At 36.6% G+C, this 21,967-nt stretch overlaps 1 protein-coding gene across 1 annotated transcript in view; it reads right to left on the bottom strand.

Moving 5' to 3' along the window:
• Window positions 1-21,967, bottom strand: part of LOC148939195 (pH-sensitive chloride channel 2-like) — a 98,492-nt gene that overhangs the window by 30,847 nt on the left and 45,678 nt on the right. The window contains exons 4-5 of the mRNA XM_089106742.1: window positions 5,442-5,524; window positions 1,759-1,893 (exon numbers count right to left, since the gene is read on the bottom strand). Of these exons, the coding sequence (XP_088962868.1) occupies window positions 1,759-1,893; window positions 5,442-5,524 (218 nt within the window). The remainder of the gene's footprint in view (window positions 1-1,758; window positions 1,894-5,441; window positions 5,525-21,967) is intronic.

Raw genomic sequence — 21,967 nt, 5'->3', positions numbered from 1 at the left:
GTGACAGAATAGCAGGAAGAACGGCACGGATAACCCTTGTAGGAATTCTGTCTGGCCCTGAAGACGATGAACCTTTAAGTGCATTTACGATCCGAGCTACCTCGAACTCAGAAACAGGGTTCAAGACCATTGACTTTAAACATGGGGGTCCAAGATAGGCTCTGAAATCGCAACGAGGAGTTCTAGAGCTCACAGATGAAGCAGTCGTTTTTCTTAAATTACCAAAATAGGACCTAAGCTCTAGCTGAACATTTTCTTCTCCTTGGACAATATTACAGTCAACTATCAGCGTTGTTGGAACTGAAGGTGGAGGGGTAGTAGGTTTAAGTACAGAATTAATAATTTTCCATGTCTCCCCAACATCCTTTCCACACTCAGAAAATTTCCTGTGATAATACTGAGACTTGGCCTTCCGACACAGAGAATTAAATATATTCCTATAAGTCTTGAACCGCTGATGATGAGAAGCAGATGACGAAGCCTTGTATAGTTTCCACAGATAATTTTTCCTTTTACAGCTTTTATGGAGACCTGGAGTCATCCACGGATTCAGCAGTACTCTCCTTTTCGAGGTATGAGGCTTTGCATTCCGGTGGCAAACTTCTAGGATACCATCTTTTACTGAATCATAAAAGAAATCAAAAGAGCGGTTAAAATCAGATTCAGAATCCAAACTATCCCAAGGCTGATCAGTCAAACGAGATTTAAGTAGACTGATCTCACTGACACCAAAACGGAAAAATGGGAGATTAGATGGCGAAGCTTTACACTGCGATCGATTAGCAGTCCTATATCGTGAAATAGCAGGGAAATGATCAGAAATATCACTAATCATCACCGAATTATCTAAGACATCTAGTGACGAAAAAATATTATCAATAAGTGATGCATGCATCTCAGTAACTCGGGTTGGTATACAAACTGAAGGTAGAGTTCCCGCAGAAAGCATCATTGACAAAAAAACTGCAGCCGAAGCAGAATTTTGATCCAGCAGGTTAAGGTTGAAATCCCCCATAAGGATTAGCTCGCAAGGATGCTTTTGGACTAAGTCCAAAGTAAGAACTAGTCATAGTAAATAACTTTTCTTTGCATATAAATAGTCAAGTTGAATTCATATAACCTTAAATATACCAAAGTGTTACCATAACCATTTAAAAAGGATTTTTTGCTTTAAGATGTAACTCTGTCCCTATAAATAAATCTTCTTTCATCTGTTGGACATTGATCTGTAACTCTTGATAAATCAACATTTTGATGATAATGCCGTAAATTGAGGCCTTAACCATAATGATACGTCAAAAATCTTGACAAGAATACTTTTCTTTTAAAATTTAAGTTTGCCATCCAACAGCAACAATGAAAATTGTAATTTGTTTAGATAAAGATGACGATTTCATGTTGTTTGACGATTTCCTATCGTCATAAAGATGACGATTTCCTGTGCTCCTTTTTATTCAATAAAAATCGTCATAAGAAATCGTCATAAAAATGACGATTTCCTGTGCTCCTTTTTATTCAATAGACCGTGAAAGTTATAAAAATCATCATCTTATTGTTTTTTTCCTTTTTTGAATCCTGGATATTGTGTCCCGTTCGAGAAAAGGTCTAATTTCAATTTATAAAACCTCTGTTTTTTCAAAATATCGATTTTCTGTAACGTTACCTTCTAAGTATATTCAATACAGACAAAAACAGAGAAAGAAAAAAAAGACAGAGCATTACTCCAAGCTAAATTGATTTGTGATTTGTGATTCTTACCGTCGATTCCTACTTCAGTGGTGCTCCAGCTTTTAACACCCATTTTTGATACAGCAAATGTGGAATATTTCTGGACAATGTTGACCCCTTCTCCACCTTTCCACACTAGTTTTAGCTCATCCGTATTCAATGACCCTGAAAAACAGACGAACATTCAGGATTTTTTTTTTTTTTTTAAGAATCCAGTAATATTCATTTTGCTACATGGAATTTTACCATATTACCATTTTGTCAGGAAAGACTCTAAAATTTTACCAGATGATTTTAATCCGGATATGGAAAAGGAAAAATTGGTTTTGGGGGAGGAAAACTATTATGAAATATATCAGTTTTAATTCTTTATGAGCTATTAAATCACCAAACTTAATATTTTATTGACAATTCCTTCCATATTGCCAGGGAGATGGGGAGCAAGAACTTTTAGTCCCCGAGGTCTTTAAAATTCTAAAACACTCCCTTCATCCACCCAGGACTGTTTTTTTGTTTTGGTGGTTTCCAGGGAAAAAAATTCCTCGGCACCTGCCCCCCTTAATGTTTATACGAGAACTAGTAAATTACTATAAAGATTCTCTGAAAAAATCTTGGCCACGGCATTTCCCCTACCCCCAGCCACAGCTACTTAGGAAACTTGGTTTCGTGGCCCTCATTTTTAATTTTGCAAACTTATAATTCACCGGTTATTTTTTTTAACGGCTATTTCACAAAACTACTACCGTACATGTCTTTGTGTTTGCTACTCTTGTTGTATTAAGAATCTTCTCTTGAGAATATTCCCAACCCTCAGCTCATTGGGCTGTTTGGTCCCGTGACTCAATTTTTAAGCCAAATTTATAATGTATTTATGTATATATACATACATATATATGTATATATATATATATATATATATATATATATATATATATATATATATATATATATATATATATATATATATATATATATATATATATATATATATATATATATATATATATATATATATATATATATATATATATATATATATATATATATATATATATATATATATATATATATATATATGTATGTATATATATATTTAAATGATTCTTCTTTTTTTCTTTACGGTCATTTTTTCTTCTTTTTTCTTTACGAGAAGCGATAAAACGATAAACAAGGTCAAATACGGGTTCATCCATTAAAGGGAAAATAGTGAGATAAATTTGTAACTCAATCACACAAGTTTCGTTTCAAAATAGTTTTTTCATCCCGGAGAACAGCAGATACCCAGTTCAATTCGCCCCCTTTCCGATGGTTGCCGGGCTATTTTTTATGTTGTTGCAATTTTTTCCCAGCTACTTTCAAACAGTTCGTGGTAACAAACTATAAGTAAGGAGCGACCCGGCTCAATGGTAACCGAAACTCTAGAAAACGGGTTATTGATACCAATAGATACATCAAAAGAATCAGATTTCAATGCTGATTTCAAATATATAACTTTCATTAAGTTTAGTCCTAACCATCAAAAGTTACGCGCCTGAAAAAATTTGGCTGATTTTCAAAAAAAAGGGGGAAAGACCCCCTAAAAGCTATAGAACCTTGATGAAACTCACACCATCATATTCAGCGTATCAGAGAACCCTTCTGTAGAGGTTTCAAGCTCTAATCTACAAACATGTGGAATTTTCAATTTTTTGCCAGAAGAAATATCACGGATGCGTGTTTATTTGTTTGTTTGTTTTTTTTTTGTTTTTTTTTTCCCCAGGGGTGATCGTATTGACCCAGTGGTCCTAGAATATTGTGGGATGGCTTATTGGAACGGAAATTAAAAGTTCTAGTGCCCTTTTTAAGTGACCAAAAAAAATGGAGGGCAACTAGGCCCCCTCCAACGCTCATTTTTTCCCCTAAGTCACCCGATCAAAATTTTGAGATAGCCATTTTGTTCAGCATGGTCGAAAATATAATAAATATGTCTTTTAGGATGATTTAATCGCCCTATGTTCTCCGTGGGTGGTCAAATATTTATTTAATTACAACTAGGTAAACTTTTTGTAGGTGTTAGGGTGTAGATACATGTTGTTTACTTTTTGTTATTGTTGTGGTTGTGGTTGTGTGGTTTGGGTCGGGGGTTATGCTGGAGGATCTGTCCACGATATAATTTGTCAGGGGGGAAGGAAAATCGCCATGAAGGGGGTACCGGACTTGCCAGCATTATTTATTGGTTATTGTGAAGTATACAACCATTTTCAGGAAGGATTTTTTCTGGAGGGGGGGGGGGCTCGAGGCGGGGACTAATATGGAGAATATTTCCGGAGTGGTGGTTTGTTTGGGGGACGGTACATGTCTTTGTCGGGGGCGCCGGATGTCCCCGCATTATATAAAAACCGATCAGAAATTAAATAAAAAAAAACAAGTTTTTTCAACTGAAATGTAAGAAGGAATATTAGAACTTAAAACGAACAGAAATTATAACGTATGTGAAGGGGTTCTCCCCCAAGTCAATACCTCGCTCTTTACGCTACAGTTTTTTTTAGTGCCTTCAAAAGAGCTATCTATTCTAATTAAACGGCCTTTGTGATTCTGGGGTTTATGAATAAAAATTTTTTTTAACTTTTAACGTAAAGAGCGTGGTATTGATTAAGGGGAGAACCCCTTCATATAAGTAATAACATATACGTAATAAAAAAAACAATAAAAAAACAAGCGATACGGCTCAATAGTAATCGAAACTTTTAAAAACGAAATTTTGATGTCAATAAATGTATCAAAAGAATGTGTTTATAATGCTGATCCTAAATATATAAATTTTATTAAGTTTAGTATTACTCATCAAAGGCTACGAGCCTGAGAAAATTTACTCGATTTTTTAAAGAGGGGGAAACATCCCCTACAAGTGAAAGAATTTTAATGAAAATCACACCGTCAGATTCAGCGTATCAGAAAACCCTATTACATAGGTTTCAAGCTCATATCTGCAAAAATCTGCAACTTTGTATTTTTTGCCAGAAGAAAAATATACGAATATAGAAGTTAGTTACGTAAGTTAATTTGTAAAGACATCCATTTAGCAAAAGAAAAGTAAAATTTTTATACAAATAAAAGCTGCATTAACTAAAAAACGATCAGAAATTAAATAAAAAAACAAGTTTTTTAAACTGAAAGTAAGGAGCGACATTAAAACTTAAAACGAACAGAAATTATTCCGTATATGAAAAGGGCTGTCCCCTCCTCGACGCCTCGCTCTTTGCGCTATAGTTTGACTCTGTCACACGATTTTATGTAAAACAATAAAAAACTTTAGCGTAAAGAGCGAGGTGTTGAGGAGGGGACAGCCCCTTTCATAGACGGAATAATTTCTGTTCGTTTTAAGTTTTAATGTCGCTCCTTACTTTCAGTTTAAAAAACTTGTTTTTTTTATTTAATATTAATAAGAGACCCATTTAGCATGTGATCTAAAATGGTTTGACCTATGATTTCAAAACGGAGCGGAGGAATGCAGGTGGTTTTAAGTTCATCAGTTATTGGAAGCCATTTGTAGATAATTTTTAGTCTCTAAATTATCAAAATTACGAATTTTGTAATATATCATCATTGGCGAGAAGGGGAGATGGCCTCCTGCCCCTCCAACGTTTTCTTGTTAGTCAGACAAACAAAAGTTTGTAAATTTCCGCTAAGAAGCCCTTTCAAATTTCAAAAGAAAGTAAGAAAAAAGTACTTACAGCTACCAATATGGAGGTTACATTTTTGAACATCAAATGGGAAATTTGCCAAGCTGATTGCACAGTAAACTTTAGATTGCAACCTATCATAGAGAAAAACAACTGTTATTTTTCTTCCTTTTCTTTAGTTTTTGCTATCCCCCTCTCTCTCCCCCCCCTCTCTCTCCCCCCCCTCTCTCTCTCTCTCTCTCTCTCTCTCTCTCTCTCTCTCTCTGTTCTTCCCTCTCTTTCTTTTTCTTCATTATTTAATTTGTACTCAATTTTTATTTTATAGGTATTCAACTATCTTCCAGTAAAACTCAATGTTTTTTTCTCTCTTTATTTTTATTTTGGGGGTGTTCATACTTAGTCTGCAATCACTTTTGATAGAGCAAATATTTCTGTGAAACCCCAAAATTCAGTTGACCCATGATAGTTACTTTATGCTTCTTCTTCCTGAATTGTATCATCTTAATTATAATATATAATCTCCCTGTACTAGACTAACGTGGAGCATCAAGCAAATTCTTCATTCAAGTATTCTCTTCAAGATCATTTCCTTCATATAGATCAGAACGAGTTGTGTATTTAGGTTCTAGGTGTTTATCCCCCCCAGTAATAACCCCCCCCCACCCACGAAAAATACCCCCCGCGGAAAATACCCCCTGTGGAAAATACCTCCCTCCCAGGAAAAGAAAACAGAAAACGAACCCCGCGGAAAAAATCCCCCGCAGAAAATACACCTAGAAAATACCCCCTAGAAAATTCCCTCCCCCCCCCCCGAAAAAGATACCCCCCGGTAAATGTCCCCCCGGTAAATATACCCCTGGAAAATACCCCTCCCCTCCTCCCCCCCCGTGGAAAATTAGGCCTTCCAAATTTGAGATTTTAATTTGATTTGAATTGGTTTTTTTTTTATTTCCGTAGGAGGAAGGAATTATGGTAGTTGGATATTATGCGCCACTCACTGAAGTTTACGCTGGGAAAAATTCGAGAACACACCAGTTTTTTTGTTAGTTTCTTCGTTACTTTAGAAATAAATTTGGGCTATATATTTGCATATTAGCGGGGAGGGGGGTAAAGTACAGTGGGTCTGCATGCAAAATGTGTTTGGTACAATTATTCTGTATATCAGGTAGATAGATAGAGAAGTGTATTTTAAAACCAAATATACGGCTATGAACAAAGTAAAATAGCATAAATGAAAGGCACAAATAACATAAACCTTGATCAGCGATCGTCATAAAACACTTAAATGAAACACTACATTAACCTAAACACTTAACACTTGGAAGAAAAATTAAATCAAATATTACATTTACTTTATACTGGGATTTTTTTTTTTTTTTTTTTTTTTTTTTTTTTAGTTAACAAAATTTTCAGATACCTAGCTATTCTTCTCCAATTTTTTAGTGGCCATATATCTAGAAAGAGTTGTTTTCCGATTTCAAATTGTCCAACTACTCTACCACTCCCCCCCTCTTATGTGCAAATATATAGTCGCTATTCTAAAAAAACTAACGAAAAAAAACGGTTTGTTCTCGAGTTTTACACAGCGTATATTTGAGTGAGTTGCCCATACTACACAAGTACCAAAACTCTGTTCCCCTACGGTAATAAAAAAAAAACAATGAAATAAAATTCTCAAATTTGGAAAGCCTGCTTTTCCACGGAGAGGAGGATATTTTCCGGGGGGGGGGGGATATTTACCGGGGGAGTAAAGTATTTGGACAGTTTGAAGTGAGAAAATAATTATTTCTAGGTATATAGTCACTAAAAAATTACAGAAGAATAGTGAGGTATCTGGAAATTTTGATAACTAAAAAGAAAAAAATACCAGTATAAAGTAAATGTAATGTTTAATTTAAGTTTTTTTTCCAAGTGTTAAGCGTGTTTTTTTTTCAACGACCGTTTTTTCAAGTATTAAGTACTATTATTAGGTTAATTTTGTATTTCATTTAAGAGTTTTATGATGATCGCTTATCAAAGTTATCGTTATTGGTGCCTTTCATTTATGTGATTTTACTATGTTCATGGCCGTATATTTGGCTTTAAAATACGCTCCTCTATCTATCTATCTAATATGCAGAATAATTGTACCAAACACATTTTGCATACAGACCCACTATACTTTACCTTCCCCTTCCTAATATGCAAATCTACAGCCAAAATTTATTGGTAAAGTAACGAAGAAACTAACCAAAAAAACTTGCGAGTTCTCGAATTTTACACAGCGCAAAACTTGAGTGAGTGGCGCATAATACACAAGTACCAAAATTCCTTCCCCCTATGAAAAAAAAAACTCTAATAAAATTCTCAAATTTGGAAAACCTTAATTTACAGGGGGCGGGGGGAATTTTCCGGGGGAATATTTACCGGGGGTATTTCCCGCCGGGGAGTATTTTTCAGGGGGTATTTTCCAGGGGACATTTTCTGCGGGGGGGGGGGGTATTTTCCGCAGGGGTATTTTCCGCGGGGGGTATTTTCCGCGGAGTGTATTATCTGGGGGTATTTTCCGGGGGGTATTTGCCGAGGGGGGAGTTTCCACAAGGGGAATTTTCTGGGGGGGGTATTTTCCAGAGGGGGTATTTTCGGGGTGGGTATTTTCCGGGGAAAAACTACCAGGGGGGTGCAAGTCGGCCACCGTCTATTTTCGGGTTTCTCCTACCTTTACAACGCACAATAGCGCAAGAAGAAAAACTTCTACAAGAGACAGTGAATTGGTATGCTTGTAAAACATTTTTTTATTGGTGCCGGGGCCACTGATAGGAACGAGGCCAAAATTAGTGATAGGGAAAGAGTTAAATGAACAGAAAGTTTGGGAATATGCTCAACCAATAGAATTACAGGAAAAAAATAGATAAAAAAAAAAAAAAAATTGTGACACCTTGGATGTGAAGGAGAATTTATTTTGTTAGGAATAAATAGTCACAGAACTATAAGGATTAAAAACTAATAAGACCCCAGGTGCTGATAGTGTAGCAAATGAGTTTCTTAAATATGATAGCTATGAGTCTGGAAATAAATTACTGATGATTATGAATATCAATTTTGGAAAAGGGGAAGTACCTAGCAATCTTAGAAAAACTCTAATTAAATCCCTGTATAAGAAAAGATGAGTGTGATAATTATAGAGGCATTAGCTTGGTTTCTGTAGGTTGCAAATTACTAATTATAATGATACTTATTAGACTTAGAAATTGCTGTAGCTAATGCAGTTTTAGGAAGAGTAGACGATGTGTCGACCGAAATTTCCCTCTTAGGCTAATAAATGAGAAGTGCTTTAATCACTGAACACCTTTAGTCCTCAGTATTGTAGATTATGAGCAAGCTTGCGATTCAGCTGATAGAAGAGAGCAGATTGCCTCGTCTGGATTTTCTTATGGCCGGTTCCTTGACGCCTTTCCAAGGTATTTTTCAGGGCCATTGAGCTCTATCAAGGCCAGGCACTTTCAAGGCTCAGTAATCTGTATCAAGGCCAGGCACTTTTCAGGACCAATGAGCTCTACCGAGGCCAGGCACTCAAGAGAATCAACGAATGGTATCAAGACCAGACACTTTTGAGGATCGATGAACCTTATCAAGGCCGGACACTCTTGAAAATCACTGCACTCTATAGCCATGGTCTTAACTCGAGACATTAATATCCAGATAAAACCGAATGACAATAATATGAATAACTGTTTTTATTTGGATTGAATGGAGCCGGTAAAGGATTGAAATTTTAATAGCTTATCAGTCAATGGTAAATCTGAGAGATGATGACTCCTACACCACTTCATATAAATGTCAGAATTGGATTAGCATATGTTGATCCTTCACAATTTGATTGATTCGATTAACCTAACTTCACTTCTTGGCTGTGGTCATTATAATACACAAGTACCAAGTGAGGAGTGTAGTTAATATAAATATTGTTTAGTACAGGAGTATGCATAACGTTGAAACAAATAAAGTTGTAGGCTCCAAGAAAAGAATTTTAATAAAGAAAACCAGAACATTCTTTAGAAATCCAGAGCAATCCTTAAAAATAAAGTAGTGATGGGGTTGTAATTCTAAATAACAATAATATAAATATTTTTTTTATTTGGATTGCATGAAACCGGTAAAGTGTTGAAATGGTAATTGCTTACCAACTAAGGGTATTGTGATCTGAGGGAGTTATGACCCCCTAAGAGATACATAATTTTTTTCTATGAAGTGACGTCTTGACAAAAATTTTCTAAATTTCTGAAGAGAGTGAAATCTAAATGGGTGCAAACTGCCAACCACTACCTTTTGAAAAGGATTATATAGTATTGGAAATATGCATAAAGTCAAAATTATTAAATTCGTATACATTTTTTTATCCCACCTCCTTTCCTCTCGGTGACCTTCAAATTTTCTTTAAAAATATCTCATAATTTATCCAATGTCACCTACTCTTTTCTTAATAAAAATAACTTCTTCAAAAAAATTCAATTTATTAAAATTTTATAGAAATAGAGCATTCCAAAATATACCAGGATATTAAAATAGAGGTATACTACATTTTAATTTTCTTATACCTTTTAAGTTTATCCCATACCTCAGGCTGCCCTTCCCCCTTAGGGCACCCCTTCCATCATAACCTTAAATTACACTTCCCAATTCCATTTTCATCAACATCTATTTCACCCCGTATATATTTCACTTTTACCCCCATCCCCCAAGATAAGAATATAAAAAAAAACAAAAAAATTAAAAATAAATAAGAAAAAAGTAAGGAAGAAATGAAATACTCCACCTTTACAAATAAATACCACTATGTAGAATCTTTCATTATCTTCCTACTTCATTTCCTGTACCCTTATTACTCATGTTTCATTTCCCCTTTGGCTGCTCAATCCTAATTAAAATATTATCATTATCCTATTTCAATACTTCTCAAATGACTTTAAAATTTTATCTTTATCCTACTTTTAATGCTGCGTACTTTATCATTTTTTTATTCCTTTTTTAAATAACAGCATTTCAATTTCTAATTATAAATTCTAACAAAACTTTTTCATTTTTTTTATTTTACTCTCTTCTAAAAAAAATTAAAAAAAAACTCTCACTTTCACCTTTACCTTCACTTTTCTCCTTTCTGTTTGCCTTTCCTTATATTTACTAGTCTATCAGACTGAACTCTTACCTTTTTCATTACCTCTGTTGGGTTCGTATCTTTTATTTTCGCTTTCCAAACATAGTATTTGAAATGTGTGAAAATGTATGCCAAATCTTCGTATTTTTTTGTTTGATTGGTTTCCTTGCATAATTTTAATTCTATAATCTTTTCTGCGGTGACCAGTTCCTCTTTTTCTTGCATTTCACTGCCTAACAGTTGTTTCAATTCTTCTAATTCTGTTTTTACACCTGTGCACTGAAGAATTAATTTTCAAGTGTTTCAATTTGATTTCCAAACCTTCCGCACATTTCAGTCGACTTGGTAGGGTCTAAGTCGTATACATTTTAGGCAAAGACACGACAACCCTTGGACATCTGTAAGTAGAGGTGACCCTATAACTCCTGTCCCTCACCCCTGCTGCCACCTATAACTTTTTTTACACAATTCATGTCTGTTTGTTGTCAGTGAGAATTTGAAAAAACAGGAATTTTGTCACATTTATGGATGGTTTTATGGATTTTGTCAGTGAGAATGAAAAACCAGGAACTTTGTCACATTTATGTCTTTTTTCATGGATGGTTATGTGTGTTGGTCAATTTATTTGATGTTTTTATGGATTTTGTCAGTGAGAATTTGAAAAACAGGAACTTTGTCACTTCCTTCTTGTTGTTGTTCGATGCAGATGTTATGAGTTTCCGGGAAACAGTATTTGTTGTTGTTGTTCAAGCCAAATGTTATGAGTTTCCAAGGTAACAGTTAGATCCCCCTTCTCAGCCAATCAGAGGGCTTTGTTTACATAACAATTTGACCTTGAGATTTCGTATATAACGGGCATGCAATGTGATTCAATTATCAGAAAGTATTGTGACACAATGGATAGAACAATTAACATAATTGATGAGCTTGAGGCCTTGGCAGCCGCAATTAGCAATGTAAGTTCATTTTTATTTTCAAATGAATTTTCCTTGGACACCCTCCAGTATATTCAGCTAAAACGTAAATATATTCCTTTACCCCCAAACCCCCCCCCAAACCATACAATCTTTATAATCAATGGAAAACATAAAATATATTCTTTTTACCCTAACCCCCTCCCACACTTTTTTACAATCCCAAATTTTTGCCAATAGAAATACCTTTTCGTTAAATTCCACTTTTTATTCTCCTTGGTCACCCTCCAGTATATTCAGCTAAAGTGTCTGCTGACTTCTGTCAATTTTTAATGAAAATCCCGTTCTGTTTTGAAACAATCTCCAGCACAAGGCCTATTATTAGCTGACACCCTTTCCGGTTTACAAACGCGGTCAACGGAACTATTCTTCCGTCAAAATTAAAACACAATGATGCAGTAATTAAGCTAGGCCTACACAACCTGTATGGAAGTAGAGAAACAAGTTATTTTCAAATTAGGGTCTAACAATATCCCCCCCCCCTCCCCCATTGTCTTACAACCCCAAATTCTCGCAAAAAGAAATACCATTTCGATAAATTCCTTCCCTCTATATTTCCATCTAAATCCCCCCCCCACTCTAATACAAACATCACTTTGCAATCTTTATACTCGATGGAAAACGTAAAATATATTCTTTTACCCTCGAAACCTAACCATCGCAAAAAGAAATACCTTTTCGATAAATTTAGCCTTTCTCTGTGACATCCATCGCTATTGTTATTAAGCCGCTAACTTGACTATACATTTCCGCAAGGTTATAATTACCTTGTCACCCTTTTCCGGTGTGTTCACGGTATCGGTCTAGCCAAAGGGTTTGTTTTGATTGTCAAATTAAAACAATTTTAGGCAATAATTAAGCTACGCATATGCAACCTGTATAGAAGTAGTGAAATGGATTATTTTCAAATTAAGTCTAACAATATATTTAGAACATTATGTAAAAGGGGGGAGGGGGCAATACATCGCTTCTAACAGCTTTCTTGTAAGTAAATTATGTAAAAGGGAGGGGGGCAATGCCTTCAATTCTCCCGCCTTCATTGTAAAGTAAAAACAAAGTGTTTCTTCGCATTAAAAGTAAGGGGGGATTTGGTGTGTAGCCATGTACACCCATTGACAAGAAAACTAATGTGTAAATATATGCGTTGCGTCTCTACGCATGTTTTTAATTTTTTTCAAGCTTTCAATAAAGTTTCTTTTATATTCCCGGGTGTGTATCCAGAATTTTTGTTTGGGAGGGGGTTAGCACTTTTAATAGTTAAAAAATAGAAAATATAATTGTTTCTTGCCTTAAATTCTTCTTCGTCATTTAGTTATTTTAGCTATAACATTTGAATAAAAGGTAGTAAGATATGCCTTTCTTTTGAATAAAACGCATGATTAACTCAATGAGAGTGTATACTTAGGGTGGGTTAATTTTCCTAAATTTAGGGGGAGAGAATACGGGTTTTTTGCTTTACTAAAATGAGATAAATACTTTTCTAAACAAAATTATGTTTAATAACTTTCTTTCTTTAAAAAGGGAGAAATTATTTTGATTTGATTTTTTCTTCTCTTCTTTAAGGCAAATTATGAGGAATTTGCGGACCCTACATCGGAGAGACCTATGGCTGGTGCAAATAGTGAAGAATGCTCGTCACCACCACCCACTAAGAAAGCGAGGGCTAATAATGCGCCCCCTGCGAAGGCTAGTGTCATGCAATATGGTCGCTGGACAAAACCCCCCAGCTCCACGCTACTTGACCCAATGCAACCTCTCAGAAAACCAAAGAGAGAGTGGGCGAATAGCTACAATGCTGAAGCCCCACCTACGCAAGCTTTTTCAAGGGTCTCGGAAGCTGTCCCGACTGCACAGCCATATGATATCGCTAGCCCGGCTGCGAAAGAAATTAAAATCACCGGTCCCTCCACCCTCCAACATACGTTACCTGGACCTCTAATAGCTGCCCCATCGATACTAGATCAGGAGGTTACCCTCCAACATGCACGACCTGGTCCTTCGGGCACCCAAGCCAAGACGGATTATGCAAATGTAAGTATTTTTTCCCTACCTATCTATTTCCTCCAATGTTTTAGTCCTTTTCAATCCCAATATAAACTTATCGCAGCGAGATATTAACCCCTATTACATATCTAAATGTAATTTTTTGCTAAGAAACCGCTCTTTTCTCTGTTGCTATCGCTTCACATATAGTTTAGATACCATTGAAACTCAAAATGCTATTCCATTCACAATTGAATATTATCTTGCTTTAATCTTTGACTTAAAGCTACGCACAAGCATATAAATAGATCTGTTTCATCCCCTTTTCCTGTTCTATCATTAGCAAGGGTTAGACTGCCATGTCTAGGCTTTTCAATGCTTTTAACATAATTCTATTGTTTGGTCAAGAAAATTAGCTCTGTATTGTCTGCAAAAGTAGGAAATTGAAATTTTAGGAAGGAGCGAAACAAGTTATACCACCAAAAATAATAATTGCTATTTATGACATTACTGAAAAGGGGTGAGCCTAGATACCATCGAATCTCTATGGTCACTTAAAAAGCGCACTAGAGCTTTTAATTTCCATTCACATAGTTTTAAGAGAGATTTATTCTTTTGTCACATATTGGCGTTCTAATTTACACTGAATATTTCTATCGTGCCAAAGATTTTAGTGAGGGGAAACCAAGCTAACGGTTCTCAACATTTTGAAGTTCAAACTTGTTCATGTAACCTCCATATTTATACTCAAGTGTTTACTGAACCTGTATGGAATTATAAATATTTCAACTTTTGAAGGGCATTTTGAGAAGGGGGACTGGGAAGAGCTCTGAGGGGCACTACATGAAGCGCCACGGGCCCGAGAAGCGCCGCCGGGGTGCGCCGTGGGCCAGGAAAGTGCCGCAGGATATGCCGCGGGGATGCGCCGCAGGGATTTGCCGCGAAAAAAAAAACAAACTTCTATGTCACGTTTTAGATTATCTTAAGTTGAATTAACTAAATGCTTTTAAGCAATAATAATCCAAATTTTAACAGTAGGGATAGCACTTTGAAAATAAGCTATTTTTCATTTATAGGTTGGTGCATTGGTCCCATATTCACAGTCCAGTAAAGAAGGGGAGGAGGAGGCAATGGGGTTTATGGACAACAAAACATGGGACAATATCATTGAAGTACCTTTTAATATTGAAGAGTATTTAAATGATTTTTTTAATGTAGAAGCTAGCACAGTTGAGCTGGTAGACTTGAGCCCAAACACTTTGCAGCTTTTAGATGATTTCACCCGGGATTTAACAGAGACCCCTTCTCCAGCCTCCGATACCATAACGAGTCCACTTCAAACAACTGAAGTGGAACAGAGTCCAAATATTGTTGAACAACTTGGGGGAGGGGGTACATCTTTCCCCGATTTTCTTTTGTCCAATACAATTTTAAATAATATAGTTGTTTTCACTGCAACGTTTGGGGATCCTTTTAATACACTTATGGGGGGAAATTTTGTTTTTGATCCTGTAGAAATAGTGCATGCATATGTAGACAAAATTCGTGCACTACTGGAGAACCAAATTCAGTTGTGGGGGGGTAGGGATTCAATTAAGGTTTCTATTGTTTTAAAGGTTTTTTATTTGAATGAGGGGAAAAGCGAGGTTTATTATCATTTTATACATTCCGAGATGCGCGTAATTTATCCAAATTTCGAAAATTTTGAGGGTGTTTTTAGTGAGTGGGTAGGGCAAATTATAGCGCATCTCGAAAACTATAATGAAAACGGGAGAGGGTCAGTAGTTTTATTCATTGAAAATTTAAGCGTTAATATATGTAAATTTAAGAAAGATTTTATTTTACGAGGGGGGGCCGGTGGGGGGTATGAAAGGAGTAAAGTTTTAAAATAAAATGCTGATCTAGAGGGTTGTCAAGAGGTCCAGAAGATTTGTTTTGAAACAGATCAAAAGTGTTTCAAGTATGCTTTCCTCATATCAGCATACGAGCCTCTAGCACGTGACGCTACCAAGAAGAATTTAGATCACTGGGCTGTACATGGGAAGGATGGGTCCGATTTCCCAGTTGTAGATTTTTCTTGCTTAGAAGGAAAATACCCAGTAACGCTAAGATCTATTGACATTTTTGAAAGGGCTAATGCCCATTTAAATATTGGCAACAGAATTTGAAGATGAGACTCGTTCTAAAAAGAAGGGGGTGGTATTCCCCGTACGGGGCCCGTCAGTTGATTTGTTTAAACACTGGGTTTGGTTGTTATACACACCACCTAGTGAACCGAATGCAATTGGCCATTTTAATCCTATCACGGACATTAGTCGAGTGCGGGGGGAGAGTAAAAAGCGGTGGGGGTCCTGTTCCTACTGCCCAACCTGTCTATCTAGATTTCGGACTGAATTAAAGTTGAGAACTCATATGAAACATTGTAGACGGCATGGATATCAGACAGTAGAGACGGTTTAAGGTGATAGGCCCATTCTACGCTTTAAAAATTTCCAGAACACCCTCCTCCAATGCAACAAAATATCTTTGGACTGTGAAGCTAAGCTAGTGGAGGTGAATGACCCCCAATATCCAAACCGTATCAAAGAACACCAGGCCATAGCAGTGTCCTATGCACCCGCGCAAAGAGATAGTTCTAACACTATGCGGTTGTTAGAAATAGTTGAGACAGTGTATGAGGGAGATGAATGCATGGTCAAGGCATTGACTAAACTAATTGGTACGGTGAAATATACTATCAATTGTTTGGGAAATACACATGATTATTGGTATTAATCCGAAAAGAATTGTATGATGATTAAAAATGAAAACTGTGGTTGGTGTTTTACGGGAGCGGTTTTCAAGTGGACTGAAGAAACACATGAGACCCGAAGGGGGAGGGGAAAAGTCAGAGACTAAGATCACTTGTGGCAGGAAATATCATCTGGGGGTAGTAATTTTAGGGGGGTGGCTCATCAATCGTGTAATTTAAACGTTAGCCAACAGTTTTCTATCCCAGTTTTTATTCACAACTCTAACTATGACTTAAAATTTATTTTACCAGCACTGGCACGTATGCACCGGGAGGGAGGGGGAGTAGGTAGTCCATGGGTGAATAATTCTTTTATGTATAACATCATTCTCAAATTGGCCGAGAAGCTATTGCTTCTTGAACTGAAATGGCAGGTAGTGAATAATGAGCGTGCGTCCTGGAATAAAATTAGGTTTTTAGATTCTTTTAGTTTTTTTCCCAAGTCCTCAAGTCAACAAATTCAAATGCAGAAAAGCGACAATTATGATAGCTCTCTGATGCTTAAACAGCACTTTCCTGACAGTGAAATGTATGACTTATTAACCAGCCATGGTATCTATGCATATGTTTATTATTGCTCCGGTGCTCGCTTAAGTGAGGAGAAACTACCTCCAATTGAAGCTTTTCACAATTCACTGACCAACAGTGAATGTACAGTCGAGGATTATGAGTTTGCCAAGAAGGTGTGGGCTAAGGGGGGTTGTAAAAATGGGTGGGATTATTTTAGACTCTACTTGTCCAGTGAAGTTCTAACTCTGCTGTATATAGTTTGTAAGAATACAGACCAGATCTATTCAGAGTTCGGGTTATATATATGTTATTATTTTTCAAAACCCCATTTTGTAATGGATTTAATTTTAAAAATTAGCAGGGAGGAAATAGGCCTAATCACTGACATAGATCAGCACCTTTTTGTAGAGCGTTCAATGAGGGGAGGGTATATTTTTCATGGGGACCGTGTCTTGTCAACCGATCCGAGTGGACAAAGCACCGGTGTAAAGTCAAATGCAGTGTTCTTGGACATGAACTCGTTATACCCCTCAGCAATGTCCCGCTACTCTTTGCCGTGTGGGAACTATCAATGGCTTGAGAATCCTTGTGAGTTCCCTGACATTAACACCGTCGAGGAAAACGGGCCACAAGGAGAGTTCTTTGAAATTGACGGTCACATTCCGCTGGCCCTTCACGACTCAGTCAAAGATTTTGTTTTTCCCTGTATCAATCGACCAGTGACCAGGGACTCGCTGAGCCCCTACAATCGATCATTGGTTGAGGATATGGGGATACATTGGACCCCCTCTCAACAGAAACTGATTGCTGATTTGGACCCTAAGGAAAATATCGTTGTTCACCATGTGCTTTTGCACTGGATGGTGAACAATGGCTTCAAGATCACCAAAATACATAGGGTCCTGCAGTTCAATCAGAAACCTTATTTGAAAACGTTTATCGATACTTTTGTCGATAAACGTTCTAGGGGAAATTCAAAGGTAGAGAAGGATTTGTACAAGCTCATTCTAAATTCAGCATTTGGCAAAATGTGTGAAAGCTTGCGCAACAGTTCTCGCTGCGACGTCGTGACTGATCCTCTACAGTGTGCACGAATTATTGCCGACCCTAATTTCACACCATTCATAAGCAGAGAGGCCGGCACGGTTCTTCTACACAGGAAATAGCAAAATGTGGTACTGAACAAGAATATAGCAGGAGGTAGTTCAGTACTAGAAATTTCAAAGAAACTCAGGTTGTCGTTCTTCTACAATGTGTGCAAGGTGCAACGCCCACGAGAGGGGGAGGTTCAAGTTTACTATGGTGATACAGACTATCTGCTGTTAAAGCTAAATGGGACTGAAGATTTATTGGGTGATTTGCAAAATGGGGTGCACATCAGCACGCGGATGGATTTCACCAACTGGAATCCATCTCTCTACCCCGAACTGGTGAAACGTCAAGCCCCCAACCAACTATTAAAATTAAAATCAGAGACGGGGAGTGATTTGATCTCCAGGGGGGTGTTCCCGGGTCCCAAAGTTTATGGCGTGGAAACACATAGGGGGGGATGAAAAGAAGACATGTAAAGGGGTGCCTACAAACTTTGTAAAGATCAATTTCAACATGAGCATGTACAGAGACTGTGTAGAAAGTAGCCTGGTGCCAAGAGCAAAAGTGATTGCAATTCGCTCTCTACAGTATAGAGATTATACCATGAGAGTGGAAAAAAATGCAATGTCGTGTATATCTGACAAGGTCTATGTGCTCGAGAATGGTGTGAGTGTCCTGCCTCATGGTCGCTATCGTATTTCAGACCGAGTTGAATGCATAAACTATCGTAATCAACTTGGTCTTGATAAACTAATCAAACCCAAGCACTAAATACCATCACCCCTCAACCATTCATAAATTAACCTATCCAACTAATCTAACCGAAGCACTATCCACCACCACTAACCCTTCCACTACCTTAGCGCAGAGACGACACCTCTTATTTTTCCATTGCGGTTCCCGGGGGGTGGGGGACCCTTCCCGCGGCCGGCTTCCGGGGGGGGGGGGGCCCTACCTTTAAATTCACTGTAATATTCAACTGTGCTAGTTCCAAGTGTGTTTTGTTGATGGACAAAAGTGTTTAAAGACAAAAAGTGTTGTACAGAAAAGTGTTAATGTACAAAAGTGTTGTACAGAAAAGTGTTTAAAGACAATAAGTGTTATCGTTGTTCATGTTGAACAAATAGAGTTTTCATGTTGACCAAGTGTTCACATTGAACAAATATTTGTCGTAATAAATGTTGCCATGAAATTTTGTTTTTGTTGTTCTTGAATAGATAGATCTATGGGAAAATTACTACTTATTCATTGGGCACATATGGTTTACAGTTAGTCATAGTCCGACTGTTGTCAACAACATGTATCAATTTAAAACGCCCTTCAGATCATTTCTGTGTGGACCCTCAATGTCGGGGAAAACAACGCTTTTAGCTAGAATAATTCAAAATTGCGATAAAATGTTTTTGGAAAAACCGAAAAAAATCTACTATTTCTATAGTATTTGGCAAGAGTCCTATGATAAAATAAAAGCTATTGCCACAACCATACCAATACAATTCATAAGATGACTTGATGTTTTCAATAGTATTGAACTGAACTCGTGGCTGATTATTGATGATTTGGCTGAATCCATTGAACAGTTCTCACAAGAAATGCTACAATTGTTCACTGTACGATCTCATCATGAGCACATTTCCATAACCGTAGTTCTACACAATATGTTTCATCAGAGCAAATGTATGCGAACCCTTGCTTTGAATTGTACTATCTATATTATCTATCGAGTCGTTGGTGATTATAGCTCGCTCAAAAATATCAAAAAACAGATATACCCCGGCACACCAAAATTTCTTTTGTAGGCGTACACACAAGCGACGAGCAAGCCCAACGGTTACATTTTATTTGATCTTAATAAGAGCACGCCCGAGGATCTTCGTGTAGTCACCGACATTTTTAATAATCAAAACAATGTAGATTTCTTAGTGACTAGTAGAAAAGGAACTTTGTTACTGTCATATAGCTGACAAATTTCCTTTAGAAACTACGTCTGGTGGTTGTTTTAAGCACTTCGAAACCAATTATTATTAAATACAAACTTGTCCATGATGTTAAAAAGTATTACAGTAATCTAACGTTTGAACTAAGTTGAAATTTGACCGAGAACAATGTTCAATTGCCAGAAGGTGTTAGACAACAGACAAAGCAACATTGACCCACTGTACGAGCCTTGGATTTTAAAAACGAGGTAAACAAGTTTAAAAGAACGCGGCTCCTTCAAGCAGGCGGTAGCTTTTTCACACTTTTACTACCAATAATCGCAGGACTTGTAAACAGTTTTCTCTAGATGGCAAAACACTATAAATTGATACCTTATAAACTTGTCCTCTCACCCGTCGAACATTTTGAAGACAATCTAAACAAATTCATTAATGATGAGAATATTGCCGATGACAAAAAACTGCTTTTACTCCAAGATGCTTTGTGACGTATGGACAAACATAAACCTTATCGTGAGAGACCAGCCGCCGATCCCTCTTCATCTCTTCAAGATTCTGTACAAACAAAGGAGAAGGAATTGAATTTCGATTGTATTGAAAATTGGAATCCTATTGCCACTGACCTATCGAGAACAGAGTAAAAGAGTATTATCTTATCTCGTGTTGGAAACTGGCGATCAAGTTCAAGTCGACAGCACAGGGATATGAATTATAATTCAGGGAAAAAGTTATAATCTTGTTGATTTAATTTGTGATATGGTGACGAATCGTAAAGGACTCTTATCCTTTGACGATAATCAATACACCTTTCTAAGTGTATGAAACTTTCCAATAAGTCTTATTGACAATAAGCAAATTATTAATAAACTAATAGAATAGAGTCCTCCAACAACACCATTTAAAAAATAAGAATAGTCGAAATTTAAAAATACTAGCAGAAATGATTTTACAGAACCTTTGGCTGCGAGTCAAAACCGAATACGAATTTATTTGCCCTCCATTGTGCAACAGGGGAGAGGACATTAAACTACGTGTTTACGCTCAAAATGGATGAAGTTTTGAAAGGTATATATGAAAATGTTGGTGAAGCGGGAAATTTAAGTTCTCCCAAAATGCTTTCTAGAGCTGTTTCCGGCACCACATTGAAAAAAGCAAAAGAGTATATAGAAAATGAATCAAGTTACACGCTACATCGGAATCATATACTTCGCAGTAAAAAATATCGACAAACTAAAGCCTTTTTCCCTCTGCATATAATGCAAATGGATCTTTTAACTTTAGACGCAGTTCAACGGCGTCACAATGCACCCTACAAATATATTCTAGTGGCAATCAGTATTTTTAGTCGCTATGCCTATGCCATTCCGCTGCGATCAAAGAGAGGTGTTGAAGTTGCTCGGGCCATTGAAAGTATTCTTGAACAGGATTCATATAGAAAAATTCAATCGGATCGTGGCAGTGAATTTGTTAATCCCCATGTGCAAAAGGTTCTTTTGAAATATAATACATCACTTTATCATCGTCATAGGCCTATAAAGGCTGCATTGGACGAACAATTAATAAGAACGATTCGTCTATTAATTTAAAGATATTGTGCATTGAAAAATACATTTGCTTTTATTCATGATTTAGATAAAATCATACAGATATACAACCGTCGACCTCAACGATCTCTGTCCAACTCTAGCCCTCAGGAGGTTCATTATAATGAAATTACATTTGATACTTTTCTAAATCAACTCTCAAATGGCAATGAGAAGAAAAAGAAGAAGAAATTCAATGTTGGTGATATTGTTCGAATTAATAGAACTACCAGTATTTTTGAAACGGGGAATTATTTATGGAGCACCAAACTTTTTAAAGCGTCCGAAATTATAGATACTATACCCATAACTTATTAACTCTGAGACACCAAAAATAAATAGATTCTCGGTGGTTTTTATGACTATGAACTGCAAAAAGTTAGAAACACTAGTGAAATTTATCAAATTGAAAATATTTTAAAGAGACGTACTCGTAGAGACAAGAAACAGTTACTTGTTCGTTGGCTAGGATACAACTCGGATTTTGATTCTTGGGTCAGTGCTGAAGACATTAACAATGCCCAATGATTTCTATGTGACTTTCATGTCCAACGTTTCTGATCCTCTCTACAA

This window comes from Artemia sp. Qi Xiang Cuo, chromosome 21 (assembly GCF_049724085.1).
Source record: "Artemia sp. Qi Xiang Cuo chromosome 21, ASM4972408v1, whole genome shotgun sequence".
Lineage (NCBI taxonomy): Eukaryota > Metazoa > Arthropoda > Branchiopoda > Anostraca > Artemiidae > Artemia > Artemia sp. Qi Xiang Cuo.
This window is presented reverse-complemented; position numbering and strand designations above follow the sequence as displayed.